This window comes from Trachurus trachurus, assembly GCF_905171665.1.
Source record: "Trachurus trachurus genome assembly, chromosome: 1".
NCBI classification, from domain to species: Eukaryota; Metazoa; Chordata; class Actinopteri; order Carangiformes; family Carangidae; genus Trachurus; species Trachurus trachurus.
The window spans coordinates 17,513,086-17,534,524 of NC_139891.1; the positions used below are offsets into that span (position 1 = coordinate 17,513,086).

Below are 21,439 nucleotides of genomic sequence, written 5' to 3' on the forward strand. Positions count from 1 at the left end.
AAAATAAGAAAATGCTCAGGTGAGTTTTGATCTGAACATGATCAACGATCAACTTAAGAGACAGAGCAACAGGGGAAAGGTAGGTCACATAGCTACATGTTAGAAAACTATCTTTATAAAAATGTTATTTCCGTGTAGCATTCAGCTACTGTAGCCTATGACCCAAAGTACCATAAATGTGGGAAAAAACACAGACGTGAGTGCATCAACTGCAGTAATCTCACCTTTGTCAAGGCGGCTGTAAACCTGTGAGTCACATGCTAATTAAACTGGTAGGCAACAGCCCAGAGTGAGAAGAAAAAGAAAATCTTGTTAACCCTCTAACCCTCTACCTCAGCATAAATAAAGTCTGGATTGATCTGAGTCTGGATTCTTAGAGAAAATTTTTTTTGTCCAGATGTGGTCCTGCTACACAGAAGAACATCAATGTAAGTTTGTGACCTGCTGCGACAGGCTACATGCAGAACTGCAGTCTCTTGCTGGTGACAGATTGCTTCACTGAAGCAGACAAGACTCATTTTCCTTCACCATCACTGTCCTTCATCTTGTGGCCAATTTCTCCAAACAGAGATCAAGCTGATGTAACCCCGGGACGATAAAAGGTTAGAAGTAAGGAGGTACTGAACTATTGCCTACTGTTTCCGATGAGCCACACAGAAGCAGAGTTAATTAAGTCCCGCCTCCAGCTGAACATGATTGACAGATGGGATCATCCCTATGTTCCCTGGGTCCTATGTTCCCCACTTTGTATGGGACCGGGGAACATAGAACCCTTTTTTAGAAAAAGGATCCTATGTTCTCTGCTTTTCCCCAAAAGGACCGGGGGAACGTGCAATTTTTGTACCCATACCTGTAAGTGGAGCTGCAATTTTGCAGATTTTTGCCTATTTCTGAATGAGAGTTGAGTTGAGACTTTGAGCAAGAAGTGGAATTGTCCCATTGGTTGGGTTTAGGCAATGAAGAAAGGAGTTGGTAAAAAGTAAAAAGTAAAAAGACCAGGTAAGTAGAGAGAATCCATCGAACAGCAACAGCGGGAACATAGGACCCTTTTTCAGAAAAAGGGTCCTATGTTATTGCGACCAGGGAACAGGACCCTTTTTGGGAGAAAAGGCGAACATACCGGATGTGATATTTTTGAGGGTTTTTAAAGGGAAAGTTTGTAACTTATTTTACTTTTTATTAGCAAAAATCACATGTTGCGATCATAAATGTAGGCTATTTACCGAAGTCTAAACACAACCACATACAAATGAAAGCTGTCTCGTAGCTTAGAATGAGTTGTTTACAAATACATTGGTGGTTTTCATTTGGAAAAACTCTCAAGTGCTCTCTATTAAATAAGATGCTCCAACTTTAGTCTAACTTGAGTCTGTATTTAGATAATCATTTTAGTCCAGATGGTCCTGCTTCACAAATGGTGCTTGAAATGTGCCCCTCTGTGTTCAAGAGGCAAAAATTTAAAACATCCCTGGGACTTATATTAGTACAGCCCTGCATTACCTCTCATTCCCCCATGTGTGGTGTACAGACTGGATCAATAAATTATTAAGAAATCAGTCCAAATGAAAACCACGATCCGCAGGTGGATGGCAGGTGGATGGCAACAGGTGGATGGCAAAGCAACTAACCTCCTCATCATTTCTTTTTTTCTTATATTCAGTCAAGCAATGACTCTGCCTTCATTGTGAAGCCTTTAAATGAGCTCTGTGATTGTTGAGCTGAGTCATGGGGCTGCTTTCTTGACAAGTCAGGTTTTTTTTTTAACAGGGACACATCTTTTATGCTGCCTGTGCCCAAGGGCATGAGCCAATTACCTCTGCAGTTTATGAAAATTGAGGCAAATGTGTTCATAAGTAGCCTATCCTTGATAAAAAAAAAACAGAACAAAGAAAAAACTTTTCTTCCAGTTTTGCTCTGCATTGTGCTTTGCATTTCTGCTTGTCACACACACACACACACACACACACACACACACACACACACACACACACACACACACACACACACACACACACACACACACACACACACACACACACACACACACACACACACACACACTCATCATTTTTGCAGTGAAGTGAGCGTATTTCATATTCAATCATTGATTTATTTATGCATATGAAACTTGCCTATACAACACACATTTGCAAGTGAATGTGAAGTAGTCTTGCCTGAAAAAACAACAGCAACTAAATAAGCAATGTTGATTGCACAATTTGCAATTTTTAAACATAAAAAATACCCTATTGCTCATTCGAATGCAGCACTGAAAAGGTGGTTCACATAAATATAGCCTACATTAGCATCAAAATAGATAATACGTCCTCGCTATGGAAAATGATTCATTCTAATAATAGGATAATTATATTAAAATTATGTTTAATCAGATAGATTGTTTTCTGCTTCAGATGTAATCATATCATATCCCACTCCTTTGGATAAATAATCCCTCATAGACCATGAAATAACATTTGATTCTTTTTTTTTTTAATTAATTGACTTATTGATTTAGCCTATTTGCTTGTTTGCTTATTGTCGAAACCTCAACATAGGAGGGATCCTTTATCCAGGATGGGCAGACGTGCGATAGATGTTATATAGGCCTGCAGACAATGATTTAGCCTAATGTGAAGACTCAATGAAGACTAATGGGCATCCAAAAGAAACAATAAACAACAAGAAGTTGTTATGGGAAATAGTTAACAAGAGCTGATGAAGGCAGCTTCTGGTGGGCTGGAAAGGCATGGGAGAGCAGGCCAGCTTGATGTGGTGATGCTGGATGGATTTTTTATTTTTTTATTTTTTTATTATTATTATTATTATTATTATTATTATTATTATTATTATTATTATTATTAGTGTATGTTGTTTTGTTGCCGTGGTGATTCCCCTGTGACGACACCGTTTGGAACCAGACGACACAGGTGTTCCATCGGCCAATCACATCGCTCCAAAAGCCAAAAAACAGAACGTCCACTACTCCGCTTCAGTGCGCAGGCTCCGGCTCAGAGGAAGAGGCAGGACTCTCGACCACAGAGGATATCCACTCTCCTTAAAACAGGTACAAAAATACCACTCTTCTTGAATCACTTGTGGTCTCCTCAATGGCCACAGGTGTATATAACCCCTCCATTGTTCGCTCTGTGTTTGTAGAAAGCCACGGGCGCTTTACGACTGTTTTTCCTGCGTTGTAGTTTTTAGTGTTATGCTAACCGGCGACAGTTAGCTAATCCAGCTAACGTTACCAAGTAGTAGTAGTGAGCAGCTCGGCACCTTCCTCTGAAGCTAACGTCAGCTTTTGTGTCAGTGAGCACCTACGGCTCCCCGCGTATCTGTCATCATCGCCATTCAGCCATTCACGCTGCCTAAGCCCCCCCTTTTTTTTTGCATTCCCGAAACTTATCACGTACAATTCGCAGCTAATTATCAGATACTATAAGCTGCCTGTCACATTTGAATGACAAGTGAACATTGCTCTGTTTGAAAGGCAAGGAGCACTTCATTAGGAACAACATACTTAGACGAGCCAGGGCCAATATTTACTGTCTGAGCAGCCTCAGTTCTCAGTGACATGGTTTCCGTGAGATGGTGGAAATAGAGATACCATGCTAGACGTGTTGTTCATTATGAGATTATGTTTTGTAAACAGTGGTGGTTATCTGAGTCACCATACTCTGGACATCCCCATCTGACTTCTCTTAAACGTCAAGGCATTTCTCTGGCCTGTGCATGGGGGCAATTAAATATCTCTCTCTAGTTTTTTTCAAACAGTTTTATTGTCGTTTATTATTTTATGTTTATAGTTGCTACTATTTGTGTATGTGACTTAGTATATGTAAAGCACTGTTTTGAGAAGTGCTATGTATATTAGATATGTATTATGTTATTTAGTGTGAAACAACTGATGAAACTGATTATGAATGGGAAAAAAACACTCATTTGGGCAGAGTTGACTTTGTTGTTTGCAAAAAGTTTATAACGTTAGTGCTTTCTCAGGGAAATTATATGTTAATATACGAACACTTCCTTGTGGCAAAATGTGCTTAATTTTTGCACGTAGTTCTAAATATTTACTGCTTTATTAACTACAGCCTGAATATACATACATACTATCTTCACAATTGTGTAGATTCTTGTTATAAGCTCTTAGGAGCTCATCACCACCAGTAAAGCTGTATAAGCACCGGGTTGACGGGACTGAAGGAAGTGGCGCGTCGTACGGGGAGCTGCCTGCTGACATCGCCATGAGTTACAAACCCATAGCTCCTGCGCCGTCTGGCTCCAACCACACCCCTCCAGGTACTGTGAGACCTCACAGCCTCAATGTTGTTCAGGTATTTATTGGCAAGTTACAGATTCTCCATGTCAAGGATTCAAAACATCTTACACCATAGAGATGGAAAATAATAACAAACCAGTGATAGCTCAGTCAAATTCAGTGAAAGTAACCACACAACACAGGACAGTAGGTACAATGCATAATCATGCTGGAATAACAAAACCAACCATGTAAATAGTTTGTGTTCATATTGTATGTTACTTGTGGTAAATGACAATGTTTAGCATGTGGTCTAGAAGTCTGAAGTATCTTAAAAGGATATTTAAGCATTTTGGCAAATTCACCTATTGTCATATTCCCTATAGTCATAGGGGTAGGTTCATTACCTTTAATTGTCGGTGCATGTTGTTTTGAGATTGGTGGCGCAGAGATGGAGGTGCACGGACCGTATTTCCACGTTTCCCTCTTCAAGCTAAATACACATTCAAACAACTCCAAAACACTCTTGTGGACAAGTTGTGACCTGCACATTCACCACGCTATGAAATAATAATGGAACGTTATGAGATGCAGTTGTTTTCGAAGCAATTGCATAACCGGCCCTACATTGCAGACACAGCTGCTGGGCAGAGTGATTTCAAAAGCAAGTAGTACAGGCCAAAAGTTTGGACACACCTTCTCATTCAATGTGTTTCCTTTATTCTCACTGAAGGCACCAAAACTATGAATGAACACATGTGGAATTAACAAAAAAGTGTGAAATAACTGAAAACACGTCTTTTCTTCTTTGTCTTCTCTTTCTTCTTTTCTTCTTCCTCTCCTTCTTCCTCCTCCTCCTCTATCTCTGCCCCCGCCAATTCTAGTTTCTTCAAAGTAGCCACCCTTTGCTCTGATTACTGCTTTGCACACTCTTGGCATTCTCTTGATGCTTCAAGAGGTGAACCTGACCTGAAGATGGTTTTCACTTCACAGGTGTGCCTTGTCAGGGTTCATTAGTGGAATTTCAGTGAGAATCTACAATGTAAATAGTCATGAAAATAAAGGAAATGCATTGAGTGTGTCCAAACTTTTGACCTGTACTGTAGATCTGAGTATTTGCTTCATGTGTCGTAATGTTATAAAATTAATATGTTATTATTTCATAGCGTGGTGAATGTGCAGGTCACAACTTGTCCGCAAGTGTTTTGGAGTTGTTGGATTGTGTATTTAGTATAATGAGGGAAACGTGGAAATACCGTGCAGCTTGTGTCTTTTCCCCGCCGATCTAAAAACAGCTTGCACCGACAATTAAAGGTAATGAACCTACTTCTAAGACTATAGGGATTATGGGAATAGACGAATTTGCCAAAATGTTGAAATATCCCTTTAGATGTAAAAAGAATTGACTGTTACTTCTGAGTATCAGGGAAACGTAATGTATTTTATTCATCATACTGCTCTATGATAAAATAAAATGTTCCAGGAGCCAAGTTTAATAAAATTATTATTTTCTTTTGTCCAGGTTCGTCGGTGCCCTCTCCATCCCTTCCCTCGTCGTCCAACTTTAGGCCAGCTTTTAGTGACTTTGGCCCACCCTCCATGGGCTTTGTACAGGTATGCCTGCAGCACAGTTATCCATTCTTCTCTTGTGCTCTTGTGTCTTTTACTTTAATAATACCTTGTGTATATAGATAGGAAACAAAGGGTAAAAAAGTGTGTTGTAAAGTACAGCTTCAGTCTGTCTTGGCATTGATTCTACAAATGTCTGGACTCTGAACTGGAGGGATGAACACTATTTTATACATCAAAATACAGCGGGGAAAATAATTTTGAATGCGTCAACATTTTTCTCAGGAAATATATTTCTAATAGAGCTATTAACATGAGATTTTCACAACCCAAATAATGCACATACTATATACAGTTATGTTCATAATAATAGCAGTGTGTTTAAAAAGGTGAGTAAACCTCAAAATTCTTCAAATAAATAGTATTTTAAGGAACACAACTGCATTGGGGACACTGCACATTCTATTTCAAACCAAGAAAATTGGAAAAAGTAATTTAATTTGATAATATTTTACAGAAAGTCAAGAAATATAATGTTCAAAAAAATACCAGTGTTGACATCTTTCTTTACACGCTTGCTGGTGTGTTTGGGGTCATTGTCTTGTTTGGGGTCATTTCCTCTTCAGTATACGGCAACATGACTACTTCCAGTATTCTGGTGTACTCAAACTGATCCATGATCCCTGGTATGCGATAAATAGGACCAACACCATAGTACGAGAAACATCCCCATATCATGATGCTTGCACCACCATGCTTGTGGGGGGGTGGGGGTCTTCACTGTGTACTGTGGCTTGAATTCAGTGTTTGCAGGACGTCTGACAAACTGTCTGTGGCCCTTAGACCCAAAAAGAACAATCTTACTCTCATCAGTCCACAAAATATTACGCCATTTCTTTTTAGGCCAGTCAATGTGTTATTTGGCAAATTGTAACCGCTTCATTACATGTCTTTTTTTTAACAATGGGACTTTGCGGGGGCTTCTTGGTGATAGCTTGGCTTCACATAGACGTTGTCTGATTGTTACAGTACTCACAGGCAATCTTAGATCTCCTTTGATCCTCCTGGAGCTGATCATTGGCTGAGCCTTTGTCATTTTGGTTATTCTCCGATCCCTTCGAATAGTCGTTTTTCTTTTTCTTCCTCGCCTTTCTGGTTTTGGCTGCCATTTTAAAGCGTTTGATATCATTTTAGCTGAACAGCCTATCATTTTCTGCACTTCTTTATAGGTTTTCCCCTCTTTTATTAATTTCTTAATCAAAGAATGCTCTTCTTCTTAACAGTGTCTTGAACAACCCATTTTACTCTGTTTTTCAAGGACAAATGCACAGCCAGCATATGCAGCATCAGTTGCCTTGATCCTTGAATAAGGGCCACCTGTTTAACACCTATTTTTTTCACATAATCAATGACCTCAATAATTGAACTTGGCACTGCTATTTTTTTGAACACGCCCCTTTCAGTAAATGATTCAGTTTCACAGAATCAGCAGCATGCACGTCATGCCTGTTGGGTCTGTTGGTTTTCTATACCTTTACTAAATCTTCTAGAAAAAGTTGAAAAAAAAAAGTTGAAATTCTAACAAAATCAGTGATTTATCTTGCAAGTGATGTCGGACTGCTATTATTTTGAACACAACTGTATAATAATGCACATATACAAAGAAATCCAAACATTTATGTCCACATATTAAGTAATGTGTAATAAAGTGAAATGACACAGGGAATAAGTATTGAACACATGAAGAAAAGGACGTGCAAAAAGGTTTGGAAAGCCAAGAAAGCAGCTGGAGTCTGTCAGTATTTAGAAAGTAATCCTGTCCCCTGTCAGTGCAAATAAATATCAGCTGGTTTAGTCCAAATTGACGCCAATAAAAAGGTTTGGTGTCACACAAGAAGCATGATGGGGAAAAGCAAAGAGCTGTCAAGACTTTCAGAAACTTATTTTGCAGAACATACTGATGGCATCGGTTACAGATGTGTCTGAATGCACCGTTTTATCTATTATTAATAATAATAATGATAAAAAACTTTATTTCTATAGCACCTTTCAAAACCAAGGTTACAAGGTGCTTCACAAAATACAAAATCATTGAGAAAATAAAGCAATCAAAAAATGAAGAAAACATCATACAGAAAACAGTGAACAAGCATAAGATAAAATAATTGAAATAGATAAGACAATAGAAACAAAGATCAAAAAACAAAACAAAAAAACATTAAAATTATTGCACAAATGCCAGTCAGTATGTGGGTTTTTAAAAGCTTTTTAAAATGATACACAGACTCAGCTGAGGGGGAGCTTGTTCCACAGCAATGGAGCTAAAACAGAAACGGCACGATCTCCCTTTGTCCTGAGCTGAGATTGTGGGACAACTAACAGCATCTGATTTCCAGATCTGAGGGATCTCGGTGCTAAAAGTTCTGAAATGTACAGTGGAGCTAGACCATGAAGAGATTTGTAAGTGATTAAGAGGATTTTAAACTGAATTCTGTAACGGACGTTAGTGCCAATATCCAAAAAAGAACAACAGTCATTTTACCATAAACTGGCCATGACCAGGTGCTAAGAAGAGTTGTCCAAGAGCCAAAGATCACTGACAGAGCTTCAGAGAGACCTGCAACTAGCAGGTACAGTTGTTAAAAAAAGAAAACAGTGAGTAATGCACTCAGATGCCGTGGCCTCTGCTCACCATGCAAGTCTATTGACGCGTTCAATAATTATTTTCCCCACTGCGCTGTATATTAGTTGTGATGATGGTGGTGGAGAGCACTGTCAAACATCTCCTATAGGGGTTCAATAGGCTGTGAAGACCATGGCATATTTTCATGTCAATAGGGGGGTCCCCGACTAACCCTTTTGCCAGTCGAATAAAAATGTTTTTCCCTCATTGATTCATGATCTCACCTGCGAAGAAAGCTATAAACACACAAATTGAATTCTTAAGTTGGCATGAGGTAACAGTATATCCATCCATCCTTTTAAGGGAAACAACATGAAGTGAGGAGAGACGAGCAGTTCCTTCCTCTGGCCCCGGCCGATTAAGCACCGCTTATGTTTCTATCAAAAAAGGCTATATATCATGAATTATTAGAAAACAAAAAATCCTATGTCAAATCAGATGTTCAGCAGCACTGAGCACCTCTGTATAGTCAGAATGGTACAATATTTTTTTCATAACCACATTTTGCGACAATACGACGGCAAGATTGGCAGTTGAATCAGATGAATCGTAGACTATTCGGGGTCTCCCCTGCATGTCAATTCACTTTTCATACTCAAGCCATTCAATGACCCCTCGTGCGCTATGGATGGGGCATTGGTATCATGTTTCTAAACACATTTCAGGTTTATCCTTTTAATTTTGACACACTGACGAAGACTAACCGTCGAAACCGGTTTGTGTGGGTTGCCTGTACCAGTGAGGCATTAAAGATATTAGAAGGACACTGGGTGTTGGTGGCTTCTTGTTCTTTTTAAATTGTTTGTTAGCCGAGCACCTCCAGACTTTTTTTCTTCTTTTGAGTGTGCACGCTCTTCTTTGATTTATCCTTTTAATTTGTCATCCATCTGTATGAAGCAGTAACCAAGCCACACCACCCTTCATTGTATTCTTCCATTGTTTTAAAAAAAGAAGATCTTTCACTTGACGTAATAGCTTAACCAGACACTTTATAAACTGGGGTACCAGCTAAATGATGTGTGCAAAGCAAATTCATTAAAGATGTCGAAGTAAGAAGTATACTAGTGTGCAGTGTTCAAATGTTTGAAGCAAGTGTTTTGTTTATAAAAAAAGAATCATTAATTGGGAACAGACTTTTATTGCTGAACTTCAGGTGGATTTTATGAAGGACCTTTCTTTCAGTTGCAGCAGTACGTGTCTTTTAAATGTTAGGCGTTTCATATGTATGCACCCACCAACAAAACAAAGGCTCAGTCACTCAGGATCATTGGGTTTATTCTGTCATTTAGAGGAGCTGTGTTTGACTAGTTGCAACAATTTAGATAATCTGCTTCAGATGATTTACCTGGATATTTAATGCTGCTAGACATGCACATCCAAGTATTGCTCCACATTTCTGCTGTTTTTATGAAGGACAACTAAGTTTGATAATACCACAAGGCTGCAGGCATGTGACCTCAATGTTGAGGTTGAGTTGTTGAGTTGCTGAGAATAATAGGTATATAAAGCTCTACAAAAGTCTGAAACAGTTTTCATCGATCCTTCTTTTCACTTGCGCTGTGCCAAGTCTAAATTGAGTTTTTTTCCCCACTGTCTCACCATGGTATGTTTTATGTTTCTATATTACACAAACAGCCTGTCAAAGTGTCCCAAGGGTCCACCTACAGTGAGCTTCTGTCTGTCATTGAGGAGATGAGCCGTGAGATCAGGCCTACATACGCTGGGAGCAAGAGTGCTATGGAAAGGCTAAAGAGAGGTATGTTTTACTTGTCAAAAGCGTGAGTCTGTTGTTCGCACAACTGATGATTCCTGTGGTGTTTGTTGTGAATGGTTCATTAAACTCCTGAAGGGCGGAAGAATGTATTTCTACTGTACTTTTATTATGTAAATTTCTGCTTTTAGATTCAAGAAAGGAATGTGAATTTAAACTCATTCCTAGCCATCTGTTTGTCAGGGCAATTACCTGTCTACCTTTGAGGGAAGCTGACTTGTCTGGGGTTTAACTGACCCGAAACATCGGTAATGTCAGTATGAAGGAAGGCAGGAATGTCTTTGTCAGCGAATGGCAATTTGGTGAACCAATAGAGCATGTTCTTATTTGCAAAAGCGTTTATGTTGATAACTCTATTTTTGTCAGCACAGTCTGTTTCAGAGGGAAACATTCCCAAATTCAATTATTTTCTACCTACTGGGTTGTAATTAAGTTAGTGTAGCTCCTCTTGGTAGCAATTAATGAAGCCCAAGATTGTTTTAAAGACAAGGTATCGTCATCGACCAATCCACGAGAAATGAAAAGTAAATAAATAATCAAACAAATAAACATGATAACGCACGGCCTGGAGCGTAACAATTTACACAAATAAACCTCATAGGCTCAATCTTTCTTTTCCTTTCTTCTTTCTTGTAATTTTTGTTTATGTTTTGACTCTTTTACGTCTTAATTTAATTAAGACGTGAGGTAGTTACAGTCAGTAGAAAGGACCAAATTCTGATATTAAGAATAAATGGATGCTTAAGGATACCTTGTAGGGAGTTCATAAATGCTTGGAACTGTTTGTTGCAGAACATCTCATTAATGTCGGATTGCTGATTTAACACCTTGCACCTTCTGTTTTGTCTTGTTCAGGTATAATCCATGCCCGTGCACTGGTCAGGGAGTGTCTCGCAGAGACGGAAAGAAGCGCCCGCACATAACCTTTCTGACAGATCCCTTCACCCCCCTCACTTTGTCCCTGTTACCCCCCACCTTCCCACCACCTTTTGCCTGTTCCCTGATGGCTTTTTATAGGTGCATTACATCCTTGTCTCCACTGTTCCCTGCATTCCACCACACCTATTTTGTTGATGACTTTCTGTGATGTGAGGGGTGTATGCAACATGCAGTTTTGTATCTATTTTGAAACAAGTGTGGTGAATTTCAGCACATTTTAAAGTAGAGTTGTAGGTAAAGACCTTGAATGGGAATGTTTAAAGTATCCGTTCAGTGATGCCAGTTGACAGAATTTTTTTTAAAAATGGTGAAATCAACGTTGAAACTGCACTCGTCCTCAACTTTCTATTCTGAACATCACTCTAGAACCACTTAATATTTTCTGAGCATCTTGAACATACCCCGTTTCCATTCACCCTGGCTTTGTTTTCATCATTATTTTGTAGTGTTAAACACACATTAGATGTTTCTCAATCCTAAATAATCTGTACATCTCAAGTCAATTTGTTAGTACGGAAATTTTGTAAACCAGATTTTTGCAGTTCAGTATGTATATCTTAATTAAATAACAAGAAAAAAGTATTCATGTTTGTCATGTTCATTGTTTGTGCTAAAAACAGGATTTTGACAAAAACCTTCAAGGTCCACCAAATTTTACAGTGCATTAAACTTATTGGTTAGAATGAAATCCAAGAATCTAAAAGACTTAAATGATCCCCGCAGGGAAATTAATTTGATACAGTTGCACAACACTGTTAATATTCATCAACAGAAGAGAGAGCTCTGAAATGTTTTCACTAAGTGAACCTTGTGCAAATATGTTGGCCCTTTTCACACAAGGTTAATTGTCTACAGTGCAAGAGAATAATGATTAGCCCTATTGTGGTTCAACTCATCACACCATAGGTGGCAAATATGTACAAAAAAGAGAGAGATAGAGAAGAAAAGTTGGGGATACACAAATTTATTATTTTCCGATGCATAATCACAACCTCAATAGCATGTCAGTTCAGGCTTTAACCCACTGCTTCACTCTTTCTAAGCAAGTAAAAGAGATACTGAGGGTTTTGCTGAGTACATCTTGACATTAAAATAACATAATGGTATTTCTTACATATGAAATAAGTACATAAGGGAAAGAAAGAACACAAGTTCATGTGTTATATAATGATTGTCACAGACAGCTTGGTTTCCCGGGAGACAGTAGTCTCCTGCTTATTCCAGTGCTTCTACTGCGACCAAGAAAGAACATGGTCTGACAGTGCAAAGGCAGAGGTGAGCATGTTGAGTACACGATGTTCCTTGTGCAAACCAGATTGATTTTCTGAAGGGAGAGCTTTTGTCTGGAATTCAATCAAAGCGTTCCTTGCTGGGCTATAGTCACGTCATGAGTAGGTAAAGATTATCCATCAGGTCTGCACATGTTTCAGGGAAAGCAATACAACAACATTAAATGTGTCAGCTACTTGTTTCTAATATTGTGAAAAGAAATTGCTATACAATGACTTTACATAAACAGTGATAAATTCATGATTAAATCTTAGAGAAAGTAAACTGTCTTTTAAATAAATGCTATTACAGTCATTGTAAGGGTATCATTCTGTATGCAGCCCTTTGCTGTGAGCAGGTTATTCACCAAGTGTCAACATTTCTGAAACTTTAACAGGTTCAGTGAGAAATTGGAGCTTGTTCACACTGAAGAGCACGATGCTGTGAATTAACAGCGCTGCTGGCCAGTGCAGGCCTAACGTCGCTGTGGGATTTGAACTGTCATTGAACTCGGCCTGATAATGTCAGCATGTCCTCGCCAAAAACTTGAATTTCACCATTAAACTTAAGAGGGAGCCTGGAGGAATAAGGCCAGAACGCAAATTGCACCTTGGTGAATTTGTGGGGGCATTTGTGAGTCACGACCTGACAGTGTGTGAGAGTGGTTCTTGGTGTACCATGGAGGGCAGGGTGTTTGGCTTGGGTGTATCATGGATAAAACTAAAACACCAGCAGCATACTGTTCTTTCTCCTCCATCTTGAAATTCACGGGCATCCTCTTGTCTCCGTCCCAATGAGAGATTCAACCCTGTGAGGATGGATGGAGGAAGAGGACATAAGAATGATACTTCAACTTAAATTCTACATATCAAAGCAGACATGCATTTCATTTGAATTACTGTAAATATGTGTGTCCATAAAGGGGTTAGATGCAATTAACAGAACTCAGACTGGACTCACTGTAGTGGCGGTGGCTGGTGGTGCGTTGTAGTTGAAAAGGCCTTTGTAACGACCCTTTTCTTCCTTTTCCTTGGAGCGGATCTTCTCCTCCATGGCCCGCAGCTCTTTGGCTACAGACGGTCCCAGAGACGGGTCCAGCTCCAAAACCTTAGCAAAGTCAGCACGCGCCTCGGTCTCATTCCACACCGCAGCGTGGGCCTTGGCCCGCTTATAGAAGGCCTTTACATTATCTGTTAGTGAGGAGACAAGAGTAAATGAAAATTGTAAATTAGAAGATCAAGGACGTAGTCACTAACAAAATGAGTTGAGTGGGATATTGATTGTCAGGACAATCAAAGTCAGATCTTTACAAAATATCTACAATAAGAAGAAGAGGACAAAGAATGATATTCACTCATTCATTCATAATCAATACAATACACTTTGACTCATCGGCAGTGACCACATTGCTGTATGAGAGAACAGACAAGTTATGGTACAATCAGCTGTTAAGATTGAGTAAATGCAGCAATCCATAATATGCTGTAAATGCAGCTGGTTTCTAGAGGTAACTGGTGATTTATTCATCTATCCTCTTTATTCTAATAAATTAATTCCTTTGAAAATACACATAACTTTTTTTGAACATTTTTATGAAACTTCACTAGTCCTATTGAATACTGCTATTGGATACAAGTTGAATACACGGTCTTGGTATGAACTATTACAATAGCTGTATTGGTATAAATGCAAAAATACTGTATATAACAACTGCAACATGTTCAAAATACACATGAAAAAGTAACGTTTAGTGTAGCCATACACCATGGGAAGGTATTGGCCATCAACAGCCAACGGCTTCAGTGAACTTAACTGGGGGAATAAACGCTGTTCCCACGAAAGATATTCCATCATTTAGTGTTTTGATGATGGTGGAGAGCCCAGTTAAAAGAAGCAGCATTGCATACGCTTTCACATGTATGTTTTGTTAGTTTGACATCACAAACACTAATTACAAATAATTGTAATCTATGGTCAATAGAAATCTTTCTTCTCCCAGTTCTTCTGCATCACCTCCACCACCACATAGCTTTACCTTCATATTTGAAGAGCAAGGAGGAGCAGTGTTCGATGACTTCGTAGTACTGGCCCTGGAGTAACTTGCATTGGCAGTAGTTGAGGAGCAGTGGTGTGATCATATGGTCCAACTTTACCCATGTTTCATCTCCAGGATGCTCCTGAAACAAGAAACAAAAGACACATATATATGCTGAATGGCAAATCCACAGTTGATGCTGAGGCAGGCAGAGTCAAGCCATGAATTGCTAAGTACAATTAAGTACTATATTTAGTCTAAAAAAGTAAAATACTTGATGTGTAGAAAACTGTGACTGTAACTTCATCTCTGTAACAAAGGACAAACTGCTCATTAACCTTCATCTGTAGATTTTTGAGGCAGGCGATGCCATTGTAGTACTTGTCCGTTGCCTCCTTGATTTTGCCGTCTTTGAAGAGCATGTTGCCTTCCTCGTGGATCTGAGGCACAAAGGCCAGTTTTTCTTCGTCCGTCATCGCCCACACATCCAGCTGGAACGACCCTGGACATAAAACCTGACCAGAGAGTGGAGCACAAACGGCACATATATATCATATTGCTGAGGTACATCTTCAATATAAAGTAGTTTATAAACTTTGCTGAAACCGTGTCACAGACTTTTTCAGCCGGGACAATACCTATTAAGACACCATCATAGTGAATTCATATTGGAGTCCCTAGGCGTTTTCAGTACCTTGTAACCTTGTAAATATCAGAAATATCTTTCATAAGATGCATCTAGGGCTGATATCAAACATTGTGATACTTTGTTGGCACTGACCAAATGTGTCTGTACTTTAGTGTATCCAAATCTGTCAAGTACCAAATGCTGGCATCACATTATTGGTCATTATGTAATCTTGTTAATGGGCTCTTCAAATATCTAATATCTCAAACTAAGTGCTGATTTAGCATCTGCATCAAAACTCAGGTATTGTGTTGGTCTCACTGCAGAAAGAATTAAAACAATACAAATCAATAAAACACCACCAGCCGTATTAATCGGGGCTCTCCTCTGCCTCACCTCCAGCAGGTCGATGGTGAACATGAGAGGCTGTGGACTGGCCTGAAGCTGATCCAGGTCCTTGTGCCCCAGCGAGTGGTGGGAGTGGATCTGGGCGATGCCGCAGCAGTGCCTCTGGCCTTCCAGGGGGTCCTTGCCAGCACTGATGTTTCTCAGTGACTGAGACACGAGAGGGTACAGTGCTGTGTGCTGATGGGTGAGGACACAGATGGGTTAAAAAAAGAAGAAAAAAGTCAGCACCTAGGTCAAATAGGATATATCCAGTCTGACCAACCTTGGTGTCGCAGGTAAATTCTGCTACTTCTCCTTGTTTCATGCTGATGACCACTCTCTCCCACACAGCTAGTTTAAACTTCTTGCCCAGGATGAGCTCCATAGGTTTGCTGCGGCCTCCCATGGTCCTGGAGTCGTCCAGCACCGTGCCATCACACAGGCTGGTGCGGTAGTGAAAGACCACCTGTTGGATCAGACATCAGAGGACAAAAATCAAACACTGCTCAACAGAAAATTAAACTGTGAAAATCAGCGTTGTGACAAGGCCCCTTCAAGGACACATAATCGATGCGGCTGATAGCTTGTTTACTAGAAACAAGAGAGCAATCGCCTCCTCTCAGACAGGCCTGGAGAGCGTCTACGCTCCATCATACTCCTGACCAATCACAGCGAAGGAAATTTGATTGACACCGTGCGCTGACGAATCAGAAACCATAAACACGCGCCATCCTGTCCCGCCCCCTGTCTTTTCCATCAGATGAAAAAAAAGAAGAAAAAAAAAACAGGGGAAAAAAATCTAACCTGGCTAAAATAACAGTCTAAAATTCATCTAACTTCAAATCAACACAGACCCAGCGAAGCTTAGACACTTCCCAGCGATGTCTGTACACAAGGACAGCGTCTTTACAGCAGCATTAAACGGTGACAGCTTGAGCGAGCCAAGATACAACTGCTGATAGCATTAGCTAACGTGCTTCGTCGTATGCTAAACAAACCCGATGAGAAGGACTGAACCCCCCCGAGTCATTGTTTTTTTTGTTTTGTTTTTTACCTTTGTTCCATTGGGAAAGGTCGACAGCTCTCCTTTCCCGGGACTGACCAATTTCTTTCTTATTCCCTCTTCGAGGAGCTTGCGTGCCTCTTCCTCCATCCTTCACCGAGTCTCGGTTCACGACAGATGACGATGTTTGCCGAACCGAGTCGCTTCGTCAGACGCAGACGTCACTTCAGGCGTCACAGCGCCCGCCTCACGTGGACTGCGGAAGTGCAGGTACAGTAGGGGGCTCAAAAAGAGAAATTTGGTTTTCATAGCTTTACTTTTAATAATAATCTAGGAGCATGCATGCTATACAAAGCCCCAAGTTTAATTTCATACAGTGTAATTTTCTTACAATTTGAGGTGGTAACTCCTAATTTCAATTCATGACAAGGTGCCACAAGGTAAACATTTCTTATCAAAATTAAATGAATGTTAGTGTTGTAAAAATGAATGCACTGCCTGTTTAAAACAGGATTTAGAGCATTTAATGGAGGTAATTTAGCCTCTTTGATCTCTCATCACTCCCTTAACAAACCTTGATAGATTATTCCTGCTGCGGCTGAGCTGCAGGTTTCAACCTCTATGGTTTCAACCCATGATTTGTAGCTATATATACTGAGAAAAGTTTGTTTGGAAAATTAACTAGACTCAAAAACAATTAAAATATACAAAAGTTTTATTGTAATTTCACAGTCATTATTCACACATTGAGAACACAGGCGAGACCAATCTCCTTCTTTTTCATGTACGTGTAAAACAACGTCAGTTCATGTAGTGGAAACATACTCAAAGCACTGAGTGGTTAAATTAGTAGTGGTCATAACAATGACAAGAAATAACAATATCAAACATGTGGCAATATATTTTTGTTACAAGTGACAAAATACAATTCATTTTAAGATAACTAACAAAGAAATGTGGTGCGTCATAAAAAGTCATTTTTCAAAATATGGTAGGTAGAACAGTTTGAAGCCTCTTCTTCCCCGGACAGCACAGCTGATGTATATCACATGGTACACTGGAGGACACAGGAAATGTAACTGTTAATGAGCAGACAAAGCATGTGTTTATTGGTGTGAGCAAAAGAAGTTCTAGTAAGTAAATGATCCATTTACCCCCAGGGATGAATAGAAGAAATCCAGGAACAAAGAAAATAGCACTTGAAACCCCTGTTAGGACAGATTGATTAGTTAAAGACACTTGCAAATACTTATCAGTGCAACAACAACACATTAAGGAGATATTTCAACAATTGTGGAAATATGACTATTTGCTTTCCTACTGTCTCTCTCAAGACTGTACAATAAATATGAAGCTACAGCTACTAACCTTTATGCTTGTCTGAGCATAAAGACTGGAACAGGGGTAAACAACTAGCCTGGCCCTGTCCAGTGAAAACAAAATCTACCAACTGCAACTCAAATAAAGTCCTTATGGACAGCTCTGTGGAGAAATTTAGTTCTCAGTTTTCACTTCTTTCTTTCATCAAAATATTAAAGTGAATCATACTACTGCTTGAATAATATAGGTGTGCCTTATGCAACATTGTGTGTGCAATGGTACTCAATATGGGTCATTTCATTTTCAACCTTTGCAATCTTGTGAATGATCAAAAGTCAGAGGCCCACACGCCTGCCCGGCTATGTTTTGTTTTTTTGTTTTTTTTCCCTCCAGCTCTATTCCTTCACTCCAGTTCCCCAGTTGTAAAAGTAAAGCTGGAAGACAAGTGGGACAGTTTGACCTTGCGTGCTGGGTTGGGAAACAGTGCAGCGTGTCATCAAAAGAACTTTGGCCTTTGAAATTGGGTGCTTCTTCACCACCAACCCACAGGGACAATATAAAGACAAGATTGCATGAAGAGCTGCCAAACTCTGCGTAAAATCCACATTCAATAAAAATGCACTATTCTAACTTTTTGGTATTTAAATACACAGAAAAACATAGTCATTTGTAAATTAGTACTAACTAAACATCAGTCTACTCTGTGTTTTCACAAACTACTTTTTTGACATACTATGGTACAAGGCCTCTGTTTGGACAAGCAGAGCTATTGTGCAATTACTGCACACAGAAAAATCGAAAGTTTACCAAAATGTTTTGTCTGTCTTACCTGCATTTGGATTCAGCTGTATGACAACACCTGTGAAAATAAGAGCTGGGAAGAACCAAAACAAAAAGCACATCAATATGCATCAGATGACAAATGGCAGAGTGGTTGCAGACTTTTGATCCTCTCTGTGTATCAACAAAGTCTTCAAATTTCTTTTTTAAAATGTTCTCTGTTGATCTTTGTTAGAGGATAAACAAGGGGACAAAGTTCAGTGAGTGAAATGCCGGGCATGTCACTGACTGTCACAACACTGAACAAACTACTGGTATGAAATTGGATAAACATCTGAAGCAGTATGTTTATGTTGCGATAATGGAGCAAGTTTAGAGCTTCATATAAAAGAGTTTCTGTACTTTTTAAAAAGTTGTTTTCAATTGTAGCTATTCAACTGTAACTGTAAATGTGTAATCCAATTACTAAACCATCTGCAGTTTGAGCAGCTCATTCAAAGGAGTTTTAAGACTGAAAGCTATTACAGTACATCTAGATGCTATTACTGTCAACAGGCAAGAACAATAATCTGGGAAAGCATGACAACAACAGAACTAGAAGAAATTGATTTTTTTTTTCTTATCAAATGGAGTTTCAATCTATTTGTATTTAATGAGAGAGAAATGCTTGTGAGACTCACCAACTCCCGTGATGAGGAGAAGAAATGATGCAAGAACAACTCTTCTGTTTTTCTTCACCAGCGGATGGGACACCCACCTGAGCAACACATTTTCTTTAAGTGTAAGGCAAAGCAAAGCAAGGCAGCTTTATTTATATAAGACATTTCATACCAAGGGCCAACTCAATGTGCTTTACATAAAAACAAAACATTTAACAGTAAGAATTGGAAAGGGAAAAAAAACATACCATTTAAAAGAAATTAAAATAAAACCCAAGATAGTAAAAATACAATTAAAAGCAAGAAAAAGAATAAAAGAAAAAAAAGAGAGAAAAAAAACTCAGAATCTGAGTGTGTCTGTGGAGGTTCAGTTGTGCAAACTCACCCGCAGCAGTGTGCAGAGAGCTGTGTGACCGAACTCAAGGTGCTGAAGGACCACTGAGAGCTGCAGTAAGAGAGAGTCGCTGGGTCACTGTGGAGAGAAAAGCAGAAGACACTTCATCACACACTCAAACCTCTCGCCGGGTTGAGGATGAATCATCCGCAGGCGTACGACACGAGTCGAAGGACCCACCTAATTTTGAAGATGTTATTGAACGAGGAGTTGCCATTGTAACCCAAGACATCTTCATTTTCCAGATTCTAAAGAGACAGCACACGATCAAAACAAGTTGTACTTTCAGACACAACAACTTCTAGCTTCATGTTTGTGCAGTGCTGGCACACTAAAAGTGAGTTAGTGTGTACCTGGTACTTCAGGTTGCTGTGCTCGGGGGAGCCAGTGGCAGCAGGAGAGGGATGAGTCTGAGGTTTAGAGAAAGACAGAGGACCAAACGTCATCTCTCCCGCTTCTCTCTCCTTGTCTCGCGCCCCCCATCCCTCCGTCTCTCCATCCGACACAGCTCCCTCCTCATCTCCCTCCAGCACAAAGGCATCGTCGATACTAAACTGCGTTGCCATGGCGATCCCCTCTTACACCCCGAGGTCCTGTGGCTTGATGCTGCTCACTGTGGGCAAAGGAGGGAGAGGGGAGAGGAGGAGGAGGAGGAGGAGGAGGAGGAGGAGGAGGGGGGAGATCAATGTTGTCCACAATGCCTGCACTCAGAGCAATGGAAGAAGAACATCTCATGGTATCATTTATCAGTCATTGACTGCACGGACTGTCCTGCTGCACTGAGCCGGATAAGTTACAGCTTCCTGCCTTACTACATAAAATACATGCAATTACTGAGCAAAAAAATAATCGAGTGTTTCGCTTTTTTCTGTTTGTTTCTACTTTCTGTTCGAGTGGATTAAAGCACGTTTACACTTTGAACCTCATTATTAACCGTGCAACACACTTCGTTGTTCTTAACAGGACTTTATAAAAACAGTAAACTAAGAAGTTAGTAAATACATGAATTACTTGGCTAAAGCTGGTCGAAGGGGGCTACAATAAAGCAGCGGCTAACTGGCTGTGTAGCTGCTCCCTGCCATTGTTTGTGCGCTTTCCGCTAGTCGATCATCTGACCAGGAGGAAAACTTACTGTCTTGACTAAATCTTTTCTCCGGCGAGGCCAAACTCGTGCTCCACGTTGCTTAGAGACGGGTCACATGTTTGTAGAGTCCGTGTAACTTCAACAGAAAAGTTTCCAACGACACTTTTGTTTTGTTGTTGAATAAGAAGAAGAGAAGAACAAAAAAACACGTCTCTGTAAAAGTTTGGGACCTCTTCCTCTCTTTTCTTTTTAACACCCGGTGCTCGATTACTCACGACTGATTACGCCCAAGCTGCGTCTCCGGAGCCAGTCCGCTCAATCGAAGATCGATTTGCTGATCGACCTTTTAAACTTACATAACATGAGAAGACTTGGCCCTGAGCTGACGGGGCCCTCAGTATGACTTGGACTACAAGAAGACACTTTATATAGCCAAACACATTTCCTAACAGAGACAACAATGTGCTTCACAACCTGTTCACAACACAAATAGGCCTAAGCAAAGCAGAGTACAAAAATATATTTAAAAAAATACATATAAACAGAGCGAATATATAATCAGCTAAATCCATATGTTGGAGAGTTGGCCTAGAGTGCAAAAGGAAATGTTTTGAGTCTGTTTTTGGACGTAGTTTTTGGAGGCTGATTCACCTGATT

At 39.8% G+C, this 21,439-nt stretch overlaps 3 protein-coding genes across 6 annotated transcripts; 1 reads left to right on the plus strand and 2 right to left on the minus strand.

Annotated features, from left to right (window-relative positions):
• The first annotated feature begins 2,992 nt into the window (after window positions 1-2,992).
• cdk2ap2 (cyclin dependent kinase 2 associated protein 2) lies at window positions 2,993-11,805 on the plus strand. Of its 2 annotated transcripts, none has more exons than XM_083981178.1 (5): window positions 2,993-3,064; window positions 4,133-4,302; window positions 5,784-5,875; window positions 10,149-10,269; window positions 11,140-11,805. In XM_083981178.1, the coding sequence occupies exons 2-5, from the start codon at window positions 4,248-4,250 to the stop codon at window positions 11,205-11,207; spliced, it is 336 nt and encodes a 111-aa protein (XP_083837304.1). In that variant the 5' UTR covers window positions 2,993-3,064; window positions 4,133-4,247; the 3' UTR covers window positions 11,208-11,805. The 2 variants fall into 2 exon arrangements, with proteins under 2 accessions (XP_083837304.1, XP_083837305.1); XM_083981179.1 differs by having other exon boundaries at window positions 3,012-3,064; window positions 4,147-4,302.
• Window positions 11,806-12,178: 373 nt separating this feature from the next.
• On the minus strand, window positions 12,179-16,779 carry aip (aryl hydrocarbon receptor interacting protein; the record flags this gene model as incomplete). Of its 2 annotated transcripts, XM_083981044.1 has the most annotated exons (7): window positions 16,597-16,775; window positions 15,826-16,008; window positions 15,552-15,740; window positions 14,866-15,042; window positions 14,528-14,669; window positions 13,453-13,682; window positions 12,179-13,300 (listed from the first exon to the last, which is right to left on the minus strand). In XM_083981044.1, exons 1-7 carry the CDS (start codon window positions 16,693-16,695, stop codon window positions 13,295-13,297), a joined length of 1,026 nt encoding a protein of 341 aa, XP_083837170.1. In that variant the 5' UTR covers window positions 16,696-16,775. The 2 variants fall into 2 exon arrangements, with proteins under 2 accessions (XP_083837170.1, XP_083837169.1); XM_083981043.1 differs by lacking the exon at window positions 12,179-13,300 and having other exon boundaries at window positions 13,438-13,682; window positions 16,597-16,779.
• A 463-nt stretch (window positions 16,780-17,242) lies between these two features.
• tmem134 (transmembrane protein 134) lies at window positions 17,243-21,070 on the minus strand. 2 transcript variants are annotated; one of them, XM_083984163.1, is made up of 9 exons: window positions 20,831-21,070; window positions 20,052-20,311; window positions 19,879-19,946; window positions 19,690-19,776; window positions 19,326-19,402; window positions 18,695-18,739; window positions 18,174-18,299; window positions 17,700-17,753; window positions 17,243-17,602 (listed from the first exon to the last, which is right to left on the minus strand). In XM_083984163.1, the coding sequence occupies exons 2-9, from the start codon at window positions 20,262-20,264 to the stop codon at window positions 17,520-17,522; spliced, it is 753 nt and encodes a 250-aa protein (XP_083840289.1). In that variant the 5' UTR covers window positions 20,265-20,311; window positions 20,831-21,070; the 3' UTR covers window positions 17,243-17,519. The 2 variants fall into 2 exon arrangements, with proteins under 2 accessions (XP_083840289.1, XP_083840290.1); XM_083984164.1 differs by lacking the exon at window positions 18,174-18,299 and having other exon boundaries at window positions 20,831-21,067.
• Window positions 21,071-21,439: the final 369 nt, after the last annotated feature.

Bases quoted from the DNA above. Each gene is read 5' to 3' on its own strand.
- cdk2ap2 (XM_083981178.1), top strand. From the start codon at position 4,248: ATGAGTTACAAACCCATAGCTCCTGCGCCGTCTGGCTCCAACCACACC. The intron at 4,303-5,783 runs GTACTGTGAGAC...TCTTTTGTCCAG, and splicing joins CTCCAACCACACCCCTCCAG to GTTCGTCGGTGCCCTCTCCA. The intron at 10,270-11,139 runs GTATGTTTTACT...TGTCTTGTTCAG, and splicing joins TATGGAAAGGCTAAAGAGAG to GTATAATCCATGCCCGTGCA.
- tmem134 (XM_083984163.1), bottom strand. From the start codon at position 20,264: ATGGCAACGCAGTTTAGTATCGACGATGCCTTTGTGCTGGAGGGAGAT. The intron at 19,777-19,878 runs GTGGGTCCTTCG...TTCTCTCCACAG, and splicing joins AATAACATCTTCAAAATTAG to TGACCCAGCGACTCTCTCTT. The intron at 18,740-19,325 runs GTGAGTCTCACA...GGTTCTTCCCAG, and splicing joins TCTCCTCATCACGGGAGTTG to CTCTTATTTTCACAGGTGTT.